At 42.7% G+C, this 19359-nt stretch overlaps 1 protein-coding gene across 1 annotated transcript in view; it reads right to left on the bottom strand.

The window, feature by feature from the left end:
- ATP10B (ATPase phospholipid transporting 10B (putative)) overlaps positions 1-19359 on the bottom strand; it is a 109618-nt gene that overhangs the window by 8714 nt on the left and 81545 nt on the right. The window contains exons 14-17 of the mRNA XM_025178505.2: positions 5412-5727; positions 3253-3329; positions 2592-2717; positions 1011-1211 (exon numbers count right to left, since the gene is read on the bottom strand). Of these exons, the coding sequence (XP_025034290.2) occupies positions 1011-1211; positions 2592-2717; positions 3253-3329; positions 5412-5727 (720 nt within the window). The remainder of the gene's footprint in view (positions 1-1010; positions 1212-2591; positions 2718-3252; positions 3330-5411; positions 5728-19359) is intronic.

Genomic DNA, 19359 nt, shown 5'->3' with positions numbered 1-19359 from the left:
ATGCACTTCTATACACTTGGATGCAAGATCTGGGTAGGAGATGGGGGTGCAAGAGAAGCCTGTGGGTAAGTGTCTGGCCAGGAGGAAGTGGGCAGCAGCAGGGTGCGGGTGGGTGTCTGGTCAGGGAGGAAGGGCAGGAGCAAGCTGGGGGGTGAAGGGTCTTGGCATGGAGAGGGGTCAGGAGTGCAGGGTCTGGGCAGGACTTAACTTTTTTTCCCCCAGTGTCTATAACAGGGTTTATTTATTGCCTCGTCAGGAGTGCAGGGAGTCCAGCCAGCAGGTCCAGGCAAGCTAGCCAGGATCCAGCCTGCCGGCACCTGGATGACAGACTCCAGCTCTCTGGCAGGTGTGAGAGCATGGTGCACATGAGTGCAAAGCACACAGGGGAGGCATGAGATGGGAGCGGAGCAGGGCATGGAGTAGTGGGGACATGGCCATGGCAGCAGCAGGTCCTTCATGGGAAAGGTGGCAGATGGGTCTGCTTTTGCCCCCCCCCCCCCCCCCCCCCGTGCAGCTCTCAGGCTCCCTGTCCCAGGCATGGCTTCCCACTGCTCCATTGGCTGGATTCTGGCCAATGGAGCAGCAGGAAAAGCCTGCAGGCAGCATGCCAGTGCGTTGCTTTGTTCCTCCAGCTGTGGGAGCGGAGTGTTTGTGTGTGTGTGTGTGTGTGTGTGTGTTTGTGCACGTGCATGCGCGGAGTTGTTTGTGGCTCCAGCTTTTTCCCCGATCGCACAGCATTAACTGTGACTACACTAACCCCCACTTTATACGTTCCAACAAAGCACCATAATTTGCACCGGCACTTAGCCCAGCTTCCACCACCAACTCCATTCCAAATTTACTTGTCCTGATCCCAGTTACACAATCCTTTGGGTGGCTCTCAGCAGAAGAGAAAGATGAGGTGAATAGTGGATATCATGGGGAGAGGGAACATGAAAAGAGCTGAGAACCATGGCCTTATCAAACAAAACAGCAGGTCTCATATAGTTACTTCCGCAATCAAGACCCACCTCTGAATTTTGCCCACTCTTGTACAGTTCAGGCAAACTTAGGAGCGTTTCTGCAGATACATCTTTATCCAGGATTCCAAAAAGGATGGGAGGTATTGAGGTGAAAAAGAGGTTAAAGAAGATCAATTGCCAGGGATCAATCATAGAAGTCCCTGTGAAGCCACAGAAGAATTGATACCAAAAGAGCAGGCTTACGTAGCTCTGTGAGAAAAGTGAACAGAAAATATCCCATGATGCATGATGACCCAACATATAATCCCGACATTTTGAACTTGCAACAAAAATTGCTTTCAGTAAATACAAATTTCATTTTACTTTGGGCCCCTAAAGCCACAAAGTCGGAGATCTCCTGTGGCCTCTTTTTTGGACCTTCCAATTGTGACTGTCTGGGTATGGCATGAGTTCCTCACTTTGCAATGCATAGTTAATCTCAGCCAATCAGTCCACCAATGGGGGTTAAATAGCACAGAGAGCCCTGATATATTCTTCCACACTATAGATCCATTTCACCTTTGGCTACTTGATATTCCATACTACACATACATTTCACCTAGAGAGATCTTAAACAGATAGTTTTGTATTTCTTCACTTATTAAATGCAGTGTACCATTAAGGAATATTTTGGTTTTAAATCAATGTATCACAGTGGATTTCCTTTAAAAAAATATAGCAGAGCAGTTAAATTATTCAGTTCTGAGCACCAAGTTTTAAATCCTTTCACAAAATTGGTTTTGACTGTGGAATCAAAAGGTCTCTCCCCACTCTCAAATGGTAGTGGGGAGATAATGAATAACAGCATTCCAGTTGAGAAAACTATTTTATATCACAAATAAATATCACTTAAGCTTTGAAAGTGTGCCCAGACCAAAGAAGTTTTCCATTACAAATTTTAATACTGATAAGACATGATCCTGATTTAAAATTACTTTAAAAACATTTAAAATGTGAACATTTTGAATTCTAAGTAAATAGTCTTTGAGGCTCAGAAAATATTTTAAGTCCAAAAGACTTGTTTGAACAGGTTTGCTGAAAGTGTAGTACTCTCAAGTTTATCCACTTTACATTATTCTTCAACCCACAGCTTATTTGCATACACATTAAACTTTTAATAAAAAATGTTAGATATGACTGCATCAGTGATTGCAAGCAGTTCCTATAAAATTAATAACAAAATTCACAAGTTTCAAAGGCAATTCTTGTCTAATGTAAAGTCATCTTCCATCTTGTAGCACTAATCTACCATTCCTTATGCAAATGCATAGCAAAAAATTTTTTGAGGCTCATGAGTGTTAGTGGAAACGTTTCTGTACTAATAAAAGTCACTAAACAGAGGTTTTTCTCCCCTGTGACAGTACTTTGTTCAACATGTACAGTAAAAGATCTAGATGTTAATTTTTCTAAAGGCTTTGGGTCAGCAGAGTAGTGAGAGTGACTTTGAGAGTAACCATGAACTGTCCAAGTGAAGAAAAATTAGTTTCAATTCAATGAATATTGAATTAACCTGGCCCACAAGAACTGGGACTTTAAGCCAGCGTGACTGAAGTAAACCAAGCCATCCAATATCTTTTGCATCTTTCTTACCACATTTTTGTAGAAGAAGTAAATCACCATCTTTGCCAATCGAGAATAGCACCAATGCCCATGGACCAGAAGCAACTTCTTGAGATGTTTAAATCGAGATACTGCAAAGTCACTGGCCATCACAGCCTTAAATAAAAAGTATTAAGTTTATTTATAGAAATTCTATTTTTGTACCCAATGACCTGATTCAAGAACGAACAGTGAGGAAACTACCCATGATTATGCTGACACTTTTAGGCTTATTAACTAACCAAAAAACCTGCTCTTCCCAATATGAACTTGCATCTTTCTGCCTCCCCAGAATGCACCACAAAACGGTATTAATGAACCCAGGATGATGGAGGAGAGAAATCATTTGGAAAGAAATTAGAATGAGAAGAAGCCCTGTATTTGAATCTTGGGAAATTCTACAGAAGAGATGATCAAGAAAGCAGGTGTTATTCCATTGGTGGATATTTATCTGCTGATTTTTCAAGCTTAGAATAAACATACATGCATGTTAACTGATGATTCAGCTAGCTATAATGATGGAAAGCATAATGTCAGGATAGCAATAATGCTAACTTGTTTCTTAATTTCAAGTTGTTACTCAGAATAAAGGTCCCTCCCTAAGTCCTTGAAACTATTCAAATCTACTTCATAAAACCAGAAAGGAGGATACCTGCATGCCTTCTTGGCCAGAAATTCCAATCCCAACATCAGCTGCTTGAATCATACTCACATCATTTGCACCATCACCTTGAAGAGAAAAAATGAACCAAGTTCCAGAAATATGAAAATACAACATAAAATAATGTTAAGGTTTGGTTTGTTTAGTGTTAAATGCCTGTATCTGAAAGCAAGATCTCAAACTATTCCGGTATGTCTACACTTGCTCCCTAGTTCGAACTAGGGATGCAAATGTAGCCGACCAAAATTGCTAATGAAGAGGGGATTTAAATAGCCCACACTTCATTAGCATAATCTTTCCCATGCGTTATTCCGCTTGCCAGCTGATTTGAACCAGGAAGTACACTCCGGGACGTGTTAATTTGAATCAACCCCCTTGGTTCGAACTAACATTATTCCTCAAAAAATGAGGAGTTACGTTAGTTTGAACCAAGGGGTTTGATTTGAACTAATGCGTCCCAGAGCGCACTTCCTGGTTCAAAATCAGCTGGCAAGCAGGTGAGATTATACTAATGAAGCACGGGATATTTAAATCCCCGCTTCATTAGCAATTTTGGTCGGCTACATTTGCATCTCTAGTTTGAACTAGGGAGCAAGTGCAGACGTACCCTTCCTGATAGACAGGTATCTTTACAATAGCACACATATGTAGTTATGGTTGTTGGTGCCTTGCGTGTTGTCAGGTGGATTAGGATTAGGTCAAGCAGTCAAAAAACAGATCTGGAACCTCTTTGCTGTAAGTCTTTGGGTCACAAATTCTTGGGGTGAAATTCTAGTCCCATTGAAATCAAGGGCAGAATTCCCTCTATGCCAGCAGTTCCCAACCTTTTCCAGATGGGAACCCATTTTGACAATTCAGGAAGACTTGGTGACCCAAGGCAATTCAAAAACGGGGGGAGGAGGAAGGGCAGAACCACCTGGGGAGACACTTGGCGACCCTTTTGAAATGTAATGGTGACCCATATTTGGGTCCCAACCCATACGTTGGGAAACCCTGCTCTATACTTACAAGCATAAAGTATTAAGCAGAATCATCAGCCAAAGTAGGAATACTCATGCATTTCAACTATCACATTTGTTCATATTTCCCAATGTAGATGCTATTCTTTATGTACTCTATACAAAAATAAATTTACTTTGTCACGTTCAGTTTATTCACGCCAACCATCATCAAAACCAACAAGCCAAACAAAAAGGCCTTTGAGAACAGTTTGTCCCTCCTTTCCACGATGGCAAAAACAAAACAAAACAAAACAAAAACCACATTTTTTTTTATCTTTTCTTAACTCAAAAAGCCCTAAAATATTCAGATGCAGATAGGATCCATACATGGAAAAATTCAGTCCACAGGTGAGCATTTTCAAAAGTTCTGAGTGAAATAGGGGTTATAATTTACATAACTTCCTTCTTGCCCACTGTGGGTACATCAACACTGCAGTGGAAGATTGAAGCTGCTGCTGTTGATCTTCCAGGGTTCAAATTAGAAGTGTTCTTCCCTTGACTTCCTGCAGTGTGGACAGCTCCAGAAGCTGAGTTAAGCTACTTCGACTTCAACTATGCAATTAACATAGCTGAAGTTGCATATCTTAATTTGACTTTGTCCCGTAGTGTAGGCACTGCAGGCCTTGGTTATGTTGAAAGTTTTAAAGTCAGTTCTGTAAGGATTTTAATAGAATCATACAAACTGAAACAAGGAACATGCAGATTTCACTTTAACTAGTTTACTTGGAAGGTGAAAAGCAGTGCCTAATGCTGCTTTGGGGATATGCAAATTGGAAAGAATCCAGGAGTAAAAGGGAACAGTTAACACAACAAGCAGAATAATGATTATGATTATTGGCTTTCCTGAACTGTAGAGCTTTGGAGGGTAACAGGGAGAAAGAGACATTGAAATTGTCAGGTGCTCTCATCAAATCTTTGACTTTAATAGGAGCACAGGTCAGTCAGGCACCTCATAAAGAAATTTCACACACAAGCCTATGGCTCTTGCTAAGAAGATACTATTTAGCCCTATCTTTTTCCATCAGAATGAAAGGAAGCAGGAACCACAATGTGAATATTATATAGCAGTACTCTCCACATGCTGAAAATTCATGATGAATATTAAAAGCGTGAGACCAAAATAATTTAGAATTGCAAGAGACTAAGTACCTATTGATAGTGTCATGACTTCTAGTTTTCTCCGGACTAGTTTGACCACCATGCTCTTCTGCAAAGGAGTGGCACGGCAGCACAAAACTGAGCGGCAGTACTTTGTCAGCTCCAGAAACTTATCTTCCAGGTCTCCTTGGAAAATAACATTCAATGTTTTCCCATCAACTACCAGCCCAATGTCAGTGCTGTGGGCCACAGAGGCTGCTAAAGATGATGACAGGCTAATGCCCCAAATTTTCCATTTTGTTCTTTCAGCATTAGAATTCTTCCTTACTTCTTCCAATGTTAAATCCAAGAGGGATTCACAGGTTTCCTGTGTGAAGATGAGATGATTATAAAATGCTTGTATGTATGTCCCATTAAAATATTACTCATGTATATGTCTAAGCAGATCAGGTACATTTGAGGATGTCACAGAACCATTTGGAGTGTTTGATAAAGAACATCTATAGTTTACCACACTGAAGATTGCACCAGTGAGGCCCTCAGCTTCTCTACCCATGTATGTTGAAAACATAGACCATCTTAACAGCTATTTGGTTCCAATATGACTATTCATTTTAAAAGAAAGTCTAGTTTCACAAAGAGAGCCTGTATTTGTGTAGGCAATGGATTAATTGTTTTAATAATAAATTACATTGCAATAGCCTTTCCATACAAGGATCTTAACATACATTCCTAATAATAATGTAAAGTAATAACTACAAACACCCCTGAGACAGATAGTGAAATCATGATTCATATTTGTCTTTCAGACACAAACACATGGAATTTGACAACTCTCATGTGAGGGCTGGTGAAGACATGATTTCTCTCTCTCACACTCTCTCTCTGAAGCAAAATCCTCCAGGGGGGATTGAACAAAGACCCCAACTACCTTACCCATTACCAAGATAGCTTCCCCAATTATCACCTCTAATACCATTAGCTCACAGACATCTAACTTTCCCCACCTCTAATATCATTAACTCACAGACACTTACCTTCCTTCCTCCCCCCCCCGGCATCCCTCCTCTGTTCTGAAATGTGATTTGTCCTTTTCATATGTGTTCATTTTTTTTAATTGTATCCTTTGGTATATATGGTTGTGACTATTTTCTTCCACTATTTGATCTGAGGAAGTGGGTCTGGCCCACGAAAGCTCATCATCTAATAAACCATCTTGTTAGTCTTTAAAGTGCTACAAAGTCCTGCATTTTGCTTCAGCTACCCCAGACTAACACGGCTACATTTCTATTACTCTCTCTCTCACACTCTCTCTCTCTCTCTGCCAGAAAAATTGAGGCTCCGATTTTTAGAAGTAGGCACCAGTTTTGAAAACTAAATACTGTGATCTGCATGGAACAGATAAGAACTTAACTGAGGTTATCATAACAGCTGCTTCTGTGCATTAGCCATAAAACCACACTTTCCCCATTAGTGCATTTCACCATTTTAGACCAAACTTTTCTTTCAGAGGAACACAGTCAATAATGGCTTAAGCAAGAGTTAGGTACAAAAGTATCCAAGCATGGATAACCTGTACAAAATGCTTTCCTTTCCCTAAGGTTCACAAGGGCACAGTGACAGTGTAACATATGGTGTCACACATAGTTCATCTTGCTGTTAGTCTTTTTAATAAGTCTTTTCCTGTGGCATGGCATAGAATATGAGAAGAGTTAATCATTCCCCGTCTTTGCCTTCTGTCAGCCTTCCTGAGTGATGATTCAGTACTAAAATGTTCTTTTCACTTTTTGTTGCATAAGGTGCACCCATATGATCCTGTAAGATTTAAATGACACATAAGTGGGAGGTTCTGAAATCAAGTGTACCTCTGACACCTAAGACGAAATCGCATCACTAATATGCTCTAAAAACATTCCTGGTGGAACAGCACCTTTCTATGTGTAAACCAGTATAAATATATACTGAAAATGTAAGGTATTTTAAAATTAATCCTAAAGGAACTGGCTAATTTCCTAGTGCTGGTCACTAGGAATACATCTCATTTCTAAGGTTTGGTGACTCTTTGGGAGTGACTGTACCAAAGAGGCCAGTGGAGAGAATGAAGGTTTGGGATCCCTTCTTGCAGTATGTCCACTTGCTTTCATTCCTCACTATTCCTGTCAGGGAACATCAGAACATAAGAACAGCCATACTGGATCAGACCAAAGGTCCATCTAGCTCAGTATCCTGTCTTCCAACGGTGGCTAATGCCAGATGCCCCAAAGCACTCTAACCTTTTTAACCACAAAGATCACTCTTTCAATTTAAGTGCAATGTAAGATCTACGTCAAACCCAAATACCCTTGCCTGGCTTCCTTCCTCCCCTTCTCTGAGGCCCTGCCCCTGCTCCACCCCTTCTCCAAGGCCTCATCCTGTTCAGTCCACCCCCCTTCCTCCCCGGATCTCATTCACTTTCACCAGGCTGGGGTAGGAGACTGGGGAGCAGGCTCTGGACTTGGGCCAAGGGGTAGAGAGTGTGGGAGGGGACACCCTGAAGGTAAGTGGTGGGCTGGTTTCTGGAATTGCTTAGGGGATAGGGCATTAGCTTTGGGAGCACAGGGTGGTGGGTTCGAGTTCTCCCCCTCTTCCCACCCTGGGAGTGACTGGACAACAAATACAGACTGCCCAGGGGATGGACCGGTCTCCTTCATTAGAAGAGCAGGATAAGGGACCCTCTGAAGGCACAGACAGTGGTGGAGTTCTGGAGTGGACTAGGGGCTAAAACATATGCTTGGGGAGCACAGGGGAGTGGGTTTGAGTCCTGCCCACACTGGGACTGGGAGTAGGAGCTGCCAGACAGCCAATACAGGCTACTCCAGGAATAGAGCTGGCTCCTGCATTAGGAAGGCAGGATAACAGACTAGGAGGAGATGGCGTGGGATCTCCAGTGAACTCAAGAATAGGGCATCAGCCTCTGGAGCACTGAGTAGTGGGCTTGAGTCTGGGCCCCTGTAGGCAGCTTAAGTCCACCCTGGGGCTATATCTACATTGCTAGGTTATTGCGCAAGCACAGCTGTTCTTGCACAGGAATCTGCAGAGCATCCACACTATGCAGCTGCTCTTGTGCAAGGAAATTTACAGTAAGGCGTGGTAAGAGACAGCTCCTTGCGCAAGAACTATGCTCTTTTTTAACAGGTGTCCCTTATCCTTAACAGGCGCTCTTGCACAAGAGGGCAGTATGGATGCTCAGCAGGGATTTCTTGTGCAAGAAAGCCCTATGGCCAAAATGGCCATCAGAGCTTTCTTGCACAAGAGAGCATCCACATTACCATGGGCGCTCTTGTGCAAAAGCACAGCTCACACATGGCAGGATGGACGTTTTCTTGCAGAAGACTTATTGCACAAGAACCCTTGCGCAAGATTTTCTTGAACAAGAATCCGCCAGTGTAGACATAGTGGGAGTGACCAGACAGCCAACAGGATAAGGGACCTTCTGAAGGTAGGAAGATGAGCTTGGGGTGATAGGTTGAAGTCCCACCCGCCCTGGGAGTGCAGGACAGCCCTCACAGGCTGCCCCAGAGTTGGAGCTGGCTCCTGCATTAGGAAGGCAGGATAAGGGACCTGCTGAAGGTAGGGAGATGGGGTGGATTCTGGAGTGGCTTAGAGGACAGGGCATTTGCCAGGGGAGCACAGGGTGGTGGGCTTGAGTCAGAGTCCCATCCGCCCTGGGAGCGGCCAGACAGCCAACACAGGATAAGGGATCCTCTGAAAGTATGGTGGTGGGGTGGATTCTTGAGTTGACTAAGGGGCAACAGCCTCTGGAGCACAGGGTGTTGGGCTTGATTTCCCCCACCCACCCACCTGAGCAGTCAACACCCTAACTGCCCCAGGGACAAAGCTGTCTCCTGCATAAGGAAAGCAGGATAAGGGACCCGCTGAAGGTAGGGTAATGGTGTGGCTTCTGGAGTGGCCTAGTATATGCAGCATTTGCTTGGGGAAGTCCAGGGTGGTCTGTTCAAGTCCTGCCCATCCTAGGAGCACAGAGATGAGAGGGAAGGACCATGTGTATTTGTGGGAATGACAGAGATTTGAATTGCCAAGCTCCCTCCAGTCTCTTCTCTCTGTGTGGAGTTAGAGTATAGGAGTGGGAGGAGGAGGGACACCCTGACATCAGCAACCCTCTTCTCCCCACCCTGTAAAGCAAGCAGGAGACCCCTAAGGGGCAGCTCCAAGGCAGAAAAGCAGGAGCAGCATGACAGTGGGGGGAGAGGCAACTGAAGTGCCTGCATTTGAGAGCTTCCTGGCCAAATCAGCCTCTGACAAACAGGGGTACATCTACACAGCAGGGCCATTTTGGGATAACATCCGTTAGCCTGAAATAGCATTCTCCGCTGTCTACCCAAGAAGCCCACCATTTTGAAATACATTCAAAACAATGGGCAACATATTCCAGCTTCCTATAAACCTTGTTGCATGAGGATTAAGGAAGATACCAGACTAATGATTTATTTCAAAATGTGGTGCTATGTAGACAGCACCAAATTTCAAAACAAACTATGCAATCTGTGTAGCTCAAATTGCATAGCTTATCTTGAGGTAGGTGCTACTGGGCAGATGTACTCACAGAGGCTACGGTCGCCATTTCTACCCATCCTGCCTAATAGCCATTGATTGACCTAACCCCCATTAATTTATCTAGTTCTGTTAAAGTCCTGGTCTTCACAACATCCTCTGGCAAGGAATTTCACAGGTTGACTGTGCACTGAGTGAAAAAAAACCCCTTCCTTTTGTTTGTTTTAAACCTGCTAATTATTAATTTCATTTGGTAACCCCCTAGATCTTATATTATGGGAACAAGTGAATAATTTTTCCTTATTCACTTTTTCCACATCCATCCTGATTTTATAGACCTCTACCATATCCCCCCTTAGTCGTCTCTTTTCTAAGGTGAAAAGTCCCAGTCTGTTTAATCTCTCTTCATATAGGACACATTCCAAACCCCTAATCATTTTTGTTGCCCTTTTCTGAACCTTTTCCAATGCCAATATATCTTTTTTGAGATGAGGCGACCACAGCTGTACGTAGTATTCAAGATGTGGGCATACCATAGAGGCAATGAGATATTCTCTCTCTTATTCTCTATCCCTTTTTTAATGATTCCTAACATTCTGTTTGCTTTTTTGACTGCCATTACACATTGCGTGGATGTTTTCAGAGAACTATTCACAATGACTCCAAGATCTCTCTTGAGTAGTTATAGCTAAATTAGTCCCCATCATATTGTATGTATAGTTGGGATTATTTTTTCCCATGTGCATTACTTTACATTTATCAGCATTAAATTTCATTTGCCAATTTGCTGCCTAATCATGTAAAAATTGGCAAACTCCTAGAACTGGAAGGGATTTTGGAAGGTCATTGAGTCCAGTCCCCTGTCTTCACAGCAGGACCAAGTACCATCCCTGACAAATTTTTGCCCCAAATGGCCTCTGTAAGGATTGAACTCACAACACCAGGTTTGGCAGCCCAATGCTCAAACCACTGAGCTATCTGTCCCACCCCCAAACATAGTTTGGTGAGATCTTTTTGAAGCTCTTCAAAGTCTGCTTTGGCCTTAAATATCATGAGCAGTTTAATATCATCTGCCAATTTTGCCACCTCACTGTTTGTCCCTTTCTCTAGATCATTTATAAATAGGCAGGAGCGGCCCGAGGCCGGCTGCAGCAGCTGGCGCCCTAGGCAGAAGGCGCGATCAGTGCTCCTGTCTGCGTGACTGTCAAGGGCTGTGATGTCATCATCGGGTGCCTGGGCCGGCAGCGCCCTAGTCAACTGCTTAGTTTGCCTAGGTTCACGGGCCGCCCCTGTAAATAGGTTGAATAGGATTGGTCCCAGTAGAGACCTTGTGGGACACCGCTACTTATCCTTCTCCATTCTGAAATGTTACCATTTATTCCTACCCTTCAGGGGTGGCCTGTGAGCCTAGGCAAACTAGGCAGTTGCCTAGGGCACCGCCAGTCCGGGCTCCCGATGATGACGTCACGGCCATTGACGGCCGTGCAGGCGGGGGCACCAATCGCACCTTCCGCCTGGGGCGCCAGCTGCCACAGCCAGCCTCGGGCCACTCCTGCTACCCTTTGTTTCCTGTCTTTTAACCAGTTATCAATCCATGAAAGGACCTTCCCTCTTATCCCATGACAACTTACTTTACTTCAGAGCCTTTTGTGAGGGACCTTGTCAAAGGCTTTCTGGAAATCTAAGTATACTGGATCCTCCTTTTCCATGTTTGTTGACCCCCTCAAAGAACTCTAGTATGTTAGTAAGGCATGATTTCCCTTTTCAGAAACCATGTTGACTTCCCCAACAAATTATGTTCATCTATGTGTCTGGCAATTTTTTTCTCTACTATAGTTTCAGCTAATTTGCCCAGTACTAATGTTTGATTTACTGGTCTGTAATTGCCAGGATCTCCTCTAGAGCCCTTTTTAATTATTGGCATCACATTAGCTATCTTCCTGTCGTTAGATACCAAAGCTGATTTAAAGATTGGTTACAAACCACAGTTAATAGTTCTGCAATTTCACATTTGAGTTCTTTGAGAACTCTTGTGTGAATGCCATCTGCTCCTGGTGACTGTGGCATTTAATTTCAGAAAGGATAACTACACAAAAAGGAGGAGGTTACTGAAACAGATTAAAAGATACAGTAACTAAAGTAAAATCCCTACAAGCTACATAGAAACTTTTCAAAGATGCCATAATAGAGGCCCAATTTAAATGTATACCCCAAATTAAAAAACATAGTAAGAAAACCCCAAAAGTGCCACCATGGCTTAACAACCAAGTAAAAGAAGCAGTGAGAGATAAAAAGGCATTGTTTAAAAAGCGGAAGTTAAATCCTAGTAAGGAACATAGAAAGGAGCATAAACTCTGTCAAATTACGTGTTAAACTATAATAAGAAAAGCCAAATAGGAGTTTGAAGAGCAGCTACCGAAAAACTCAGAAAGTAATAGCAGCGTGTTTTTTAAGTACATCAGAAGCAGGAAGCCTGCTAAACAACTAGGCTGCGTCTAGATTGGCATGATTTTCCGGAAATTCTTTTAGCGGAAAACTTTTCCGTTAAAAGCATTTTTGGAACAGAGCGTCTAGATTGGCATGGACGCTTTTCCGCAAAAGCATTTTGTGCGGAAAAGCATCCGTGCCAATCTAGACGCGCTTTTCCGCAAAAAAGCCCTGATCGCTGTTTTCGCAATCGGGGCTTTTTTGCGGAAAACAAATCTGAGCTGTCTACACTGGCCCTTTTGCGCAAAAGCTTTGCGCAAAAGGACTTTCACTTGAATGGGAGCAGAATAGTATTTCCACAAGAAGCACTGATTTCTTACAGGAGGAAGTCAGTGCTTTTGCGGAAATTCAATCAGCCAGTGACTGCTGAGGTGTTTTTCCCCCCCAGGGATGTTAAATTTTATTACATGATAGTCAACTATTTCCAAGAGGTCCAGTTATATTTACCTCTTGGACCGGATCCTATGCTCCACTTAGAACTAAATTAAGAATAGCCTCTTCCCTTGTGGGTTCCAGAACCAGCTGCTCCAAGAAGCATTCATTCAAGGTATCAAGAAATTTTATTTCTGCATCCTGTCCTGAGGTGACTTATACCCAGTCAATATGGGGATAGTTCAAATCACCTTCTATTAATGAGTTGTTTATTTTGATAGACTCTCTAATCTCTCTTAGCATTTCATAGTCACTATCACTGTTCTGGTCAGGTGATTGATAATAGATCCCTACTGCTATATTCTTATTATTAGAGCGTTGAATTACTATCCATAGAGAGTCTATCAAACATTTTGGTTCATTTAAGATTTTTACTTAATTTGATTCTACATTTGTATCATGCCACTCTCCCACCAGCGGAACCTCTTCTGTGCTCTTGATATATTTTGTGCCCTGGTATGACCGTGTCCCATTGATTGTCCTCATTCCACCAAGTTTCTGTGATGCCTATTATATCAATATCCTCTTTTAAAACTAGGCATTCTAATTCACCCATCTTATTTTTTAGACTTCTAGCATTTCTGCATAAGCACTTCAAAATTGTATCAATATTTATCAGTCTTCCATTTCCTGATGTGTTTAATTTGATTGTGTCTCGTGATCTGACCCATATTTTATCATTTTCCATCCTCTCCTCCTGACTAGAACATAGTGAATTTTTATTAATAGACCCCCCTCCAAAGAGATGTCTCTGTCCAATCTATATGCTCCTCTGCACCTGTTGGCTTTTCCCCAGCCCTTAGTTTAAAAACTGTTCTATGACTTTTTTCATGTTAAGTGCCAGCAGTCTGGTTCCATTTTGGTTTAGGTAGAGCCCATCCTTCCTGTATAGGCTTCCCCTACCCCAAAAGTTTTGCCACTTCCTAATAAATCTTAACCCCCCACACACACTCTCTATACCATCATCTGATCCATGCATTGAGACTCTGAAGCTCTGCCTGCCTACCTGGCCTTGCACATGGAACTGGAAGCATTTTAGAGAATGCTATCATAGAGGTCCTGGATTTCAATTTTTTTCCTAGAAGCCTAAATTTGGCCTTCAGAACCTCTCTCCTACTCTTCCCTGTGTTATTAGTACCTACATGTTCCACAAACTCCAGCTCCTCCCCAGCACTACAGATAAGTCAATCTAGATATCTTGAGAGATCCACAACCTTCACACCAGACAGGGTAGTCACCATACTGTTCTCCTGGTCATCACAAAGTCAGCTATCTATATTTCTAAAGACAGAATCCCCCATTGCTAATACTTGCTTTTTCCTAATGTCTGGAATTCCCTCCTCTGGAGAGATATCCTCAGTGCAAGAGGTTACTACAACATCATCTGGAAGGAGGGTCCCAATTATGGGATGATTTCCCTCTCCTCCAGCTGAATGTTCTCCTTCCCTGAGACTTTCATTCTTCATAACAGGACATGGGCCATCTGACTGGAGATGGGACAGTTCTACAGTATCCTAGAAAGCCTCATCTGTGTACCTCTCGGCCTCCCTTGGCTCCTCCAGTTCAGCCACCCTGTCCTCCAAAACCTGTATGTGATCGCTAAGGGCCAGGTGCTCCTTGCAATGAATGTACACATATTCCAGCTGTTCATAGGGCAGGTAATCATACATGCTACATTGGGTGCAATAAACTGGATAGCCCTCACTCTGCTGGCAGGGCTTTGGCCTGCATTCTCTCCTATAGAGAATTAGATTGTTAGGGTTTTTATTTAAACCAAGTAGTTTTGGTTTTAGTTTAGTTTAAAAGTTGTAAAGAATGCCAAGTGTATCTAGGTCCTTCTAACTACCCCTCTGAACTGCCTTTGAAACTCCCTGTTAACTGCCCTGTTTGCTGAGCTTCCTGGTCACTTACGAACAGGCTTTATGTAGCCCTGGCCTTCTTGAAAGCCCTGTCCCCTGGTTAAGGCATGACCAATGAACAGAGGGTTCTAGATTTCAAATCCTTGTTACAGCTTCCAACTGCCAGCCTCAACACATGGTCCTTCTACCATGTGACAACTGACTATCCCTTAGTCAGGGCCCCACCTCGTCCTCAGCTAAGGAGGAAACTGAATAATGAATGATAGTGATTGAGGGCAAGACGCAAAGAAAGGTTCACTACTGTTGTAGCCCAAACTGGGGAGCATGTAGAATGGTAGGTAAGAAATGTTCTCTGCTCACTTAAGGGGGGGGGCAGTGTCAATAAATATGGTACATTGGAGATTTGGGGGAAGCTTCCCAACTGTGCAGAAACTGGTCATGTAATTCTGGATTCAGGTGTGTGGTGGAAAACAGTGCAAATGGGCATCACTATCTTTACCACCTTGGTGCCCATCACTGAATATGTGTGGTGTTATCTTCAAAGAAAAGTGACGTCGCATATACAGTAAAGGAATTTCCATTTCAACAGACAGAACTTTAACATTGCTATGAACTGGCATATCTTTGCCTCTACTGGATGAGATCGGAATGCTCAGCTTTGTGCCATGAGTCATATATTGGTAACAGCTAAAGGAGATTTTCCTTTAGTTTAACTAGCTGGATATTATGCTTGGAGCAAAAATATCTGAATCATATACCAAATATCACCATGGAATTCTTAGTAGTAGTTGTGATAACTATGAAGTCCAAGGTTGTTGGAACTGAAAGTTTTATTCTTTTTATATTTGTATTTTAGGTTTAGTAATGTAGTAATGTAAGGTAATATATATAATTATATTTAATATTGTAGTAAGTTAAATTCTTTAGTTAAGTATCTATCTCCTATATTTCCTTGTTCTAAAGTTTAGTAAGCTTAGTAAGTAAGGAGACAGGCTCTCATACTGTGTCTAGGTTAGTGAGATTAGAAAACTGAAGGCCCGGGCCTTCGATGTGAATTGTTTTGATTTTGCTTAAAATAAAACACTGCTGTTTACCTTTGAAGGATTCTGTGAAAAAGACTGTACGAATGAGATATGGTGTGAAGGTCACCATTAGAGCCAGATGGTCAAGAGAGAAGGTGGGGAGAATGTGGGGTGAAGACAAACTGTAAAAGACAGACTGAGAAGAAACATATCGGAGTCAGAAAAACCATCAGTGCATACCCACGGTCAAGAATTGATCAGATTGGCAGAATTGATGGCTCTAAAGGTGAAGGGTGGGCACCCCTGAAAACAACTAATTAAATCCAGGACAGGATGAGCCTTTCAAGATGTTTTGGGAATGAATGTCAACATCAAAAGATAACAGTAACCGGTCACAGACTGACACAGTGAAATCCATAGAGGAGAAGATTATAAAAGCAAGGTGCCTTGCTATGGGACTTTGGGTTCGTCTTGCCACAAACTCCAGAGAAGCATTGGACTGATCGACTGACAAAGGCCCTACACCTCCCCTGTGTTCAATCTAGCTGACCACTAGATTGATACAGAATCTGGACTGGTAACTATAACATCATCTGGTGGGACTGTGTGTGTGTATGGTGTTTGTGTGTGAATGATTAAAGTCTCATGGGGGACATTAATCACCCTGACATCTGTTGGGAGACCAATACAGGAGTACACAGGCAATCCTGGAAGTTTTTGGAGAAGGTTGGGGATAACTTCTTGGTTCAAGTGCTGAAGGATCTGACCAGGGGCCATGCACAGCTTGACCTTCTGCTCACAAACAGGGAGGAACTAATAGGGGAAGTAGAGGTGGGTGACAACCTCGGAAGCAGTGATTATGAGATGGTAGATTTAAGGATCCTGACCAAAGGAAGAAAAGAGAGTAGTAAAATACACACCTTGGACTCTAGAAAAGCAGATTTTGACTCCCACAGACACCTGATGGGTAGAATCCCCTGGGATGCTAACATGAAGGGGAAAGGAGTCCAGGACAGCTGGCAGTATTTTAAAGAAGCCTTATTGAAGGCACAGAAAGAAACCATCCCGATGAGTAGCAAGAGAGGCAACATGGTAGGAGACCGGATTGGCTTACAGGGGAAATCCTTGGTGAACTTAAGCACAAAAAGGAAGCTTACAAAAAGTGGAAACTTGGACAAATGACCAGGGAGGGGTTTAAATGTATAGCTCGAGAATTCCAGGGGGTTATCAGGAAGGCGAAAGCGCAAGCGGAATTGTGACAGGCAAAGGATGTGAAGGATAACAAGAAATGTTTCTACAGTCATGTTAAGAAGAAGGTGATCAGAGAGAGTGTGGGGCCCCTACTGGATGAAGGAGGTAACCTAGTGACAGATGATGTGGGGAAAGCTGAAGCGCTCAATGCTTTCTTTGCCTCTGTATTAATGGATAAGGTCGGCTCCCGGGCTAATGCGCTAAGTGACACAAGATGGGACGAAGGTGGACAGCCCTTGGTGGGTAAAGAACAGGTTAGGAACTATTTAGAAAAGCTAAACGTACACAAATCCATGGGTCTGGACTTAATGCATCTGAGGGTACTGAGGGAGTTGGCAAATGTCATTGAGGAGCCTTTGGCCATTATCTTTGAAAAGTCATAGAAATCGGGAGAGATCCCGGATGACTGAAAAAAGACAAATGTAGTGACCATCTTCAAAAAAGGGAAGAAGGACGATCTAGGGAACTATAGGCTGGTAAGTCTTACCTTGGTTCCTGGAAAAATCAATGGAGGGATCCTTAAGGAATCCATTTTGAGGCACTTGGAAGAGAGGAAAGTGATCAGCAGGGCTCAACAAAGTATTGAATCTACTCGCCCGTGGCCCACGAAAGCTCATCACCTAATAAACCATCTTATTAGTCTTTAAAGTGCTACATAGTCCTGTTTTTTTGTTTTTCTGAAATATATAGTAGATACCTCTTCATTTCTCCACTCCTGCCACCTGCTGGTCCAATATGGTTTTAGCTGTCCTAGTCCTTAACTCTGGTCCCTTGTTGCCACCCTGTGGTCATTCTATCATATAACTACCTCCTAACAGACCTCTCTCTTTCCATTTTATGAGAAACTATCAAATTCTGTGCACATCTCATTATCCTGGCACAACCAACCACTGACCTTGCTTTAAGTTATGATAAGAGGAAGCTGAATACCAAAATTGGTGGTCCTAGCACTTACTGCATACCTGGGAAAAATACAGCCTTCTGGCCAGATCCAACCCACCAAACCACACACACAGGCTATGTCTACACTACAGAGTTTTTCCAGGATACCAGCGGTATCCCGGAAAGACTCTGCCATGTCCAGGGAACACATCTGCTCTTCAAAAAAAATTTTCAGAAGAGCAGATGTACTTTTCCACCATCCCTGTAAACGTCATTTTATGAGGAAGAAGGGATGTTCCAAAAAAGGATTTTTTTCTGACATTTGGCCCAATGTAGAGGGACCAAATGTCAGAAAAGCCCCTTCCAATAAAAGAAGCGGAAAAATCTATGCAAATTGCGGTTCACAATTTGAGTAGCTTTTCCTGGAAGAACAGTGTAGTGTAGATATAGCCTCAGTGAAGTGAACAATGGCACTAAAGATAGTGATGCCTATTTGCACTGTTTTCCAGCCCATTCCTGAGTCCAAAATTACATGACCTGCTTCTGCATAGGTGGGAAACTTCCCCCAAAGGCTCCAATACATCCATTTGAAATAAAAAACATCAACTTTATTTACAATGTAGGTTTGAATGCACTAAGTGTATAATCCATCAGTTCAATTTTATAGGGCACTGCATTTAGTAAAACACATGCCTCTTTTCTTTAAAGAAGACAGGCATATCAAATCAAATTTACACACTGAAGCAGCGAACATATTCTATGCCAGATTCTGTATCAGCTTTGCATGCTTTCTATTCCCCCAAATAATGCATTTAAAAAAGAAGTGATATGTACAGAATTCTGTTCCTGTGTGGGGAGCTGCTAACCACAAGACAAAGGAAACTACAAAGCAGGCCATCTAGCTGCTCTCTACAAGTGTCCATCACCATAAAATATTCAGCACTTATTCATTGCCTTTTCATACTCAAAAGCATTTTATGAAATATTATTTAGTTAGTGCTTAGGATAGCTGAATGGAAGTGTGTGTGAAAGTAACTTAACCATCACGTGGATTGATTTTGCTATGTGCCACCTGGGTTGTATCACACGCAATCCTCTTGATCCCAAACAAAGCCTAGTGATGACTTGTTAGAGCTCACTTGCAAGCTGGCCCACAATTCTGCTCAGGAAGAGGGAAGCTCTCTTTTGGTTGGGTTTGGTCGCCCACCACTGCAGAGTATGGGAAATAGGTAGTTCTCTTCCACAGTGTTTAAATATCAACTCATCGTTTATGCAAATAAGTGCTGAACTGGCAGCAACACAAAAGCCTTTGCTGCACAATTCAATAGTTCATGCTTGATTGCTCAGTTCAACAGCTCTGATTGCTTGATTGCTATGCTTTCCCTTGTGGTGCATTGAAAACTGTTAAAATTAAAAGTTAACATTCTGAAAGTAAAAGGTTTGCTGCTACTGCTTGGAAACTATTTCCAGTGGATATACAAGTGATACTTGTGCAAATCAATGCCTGACACACAA

This window comes from Pelodiscus sinensis, chromosome 17 (genome assembly GCF_049634645.1).
Source record: "Pelodiscus sinensis isolate JC-2024 chromosome 17, ASM4963464v1, whole genome shotgun sequence".
NCBI classification, from domain to species: domain Eukaryota; kingdom Metazoa; phylum Chordata; order Testudines; family Trionychidae; genus Pelodiscus; species Pelodiscus sinensis.
The sequence above is the reverse complement of the archived record's forward strand: the minus strand, read 5'-3'. Positions and strand labels throughout refer to the sequence as shown.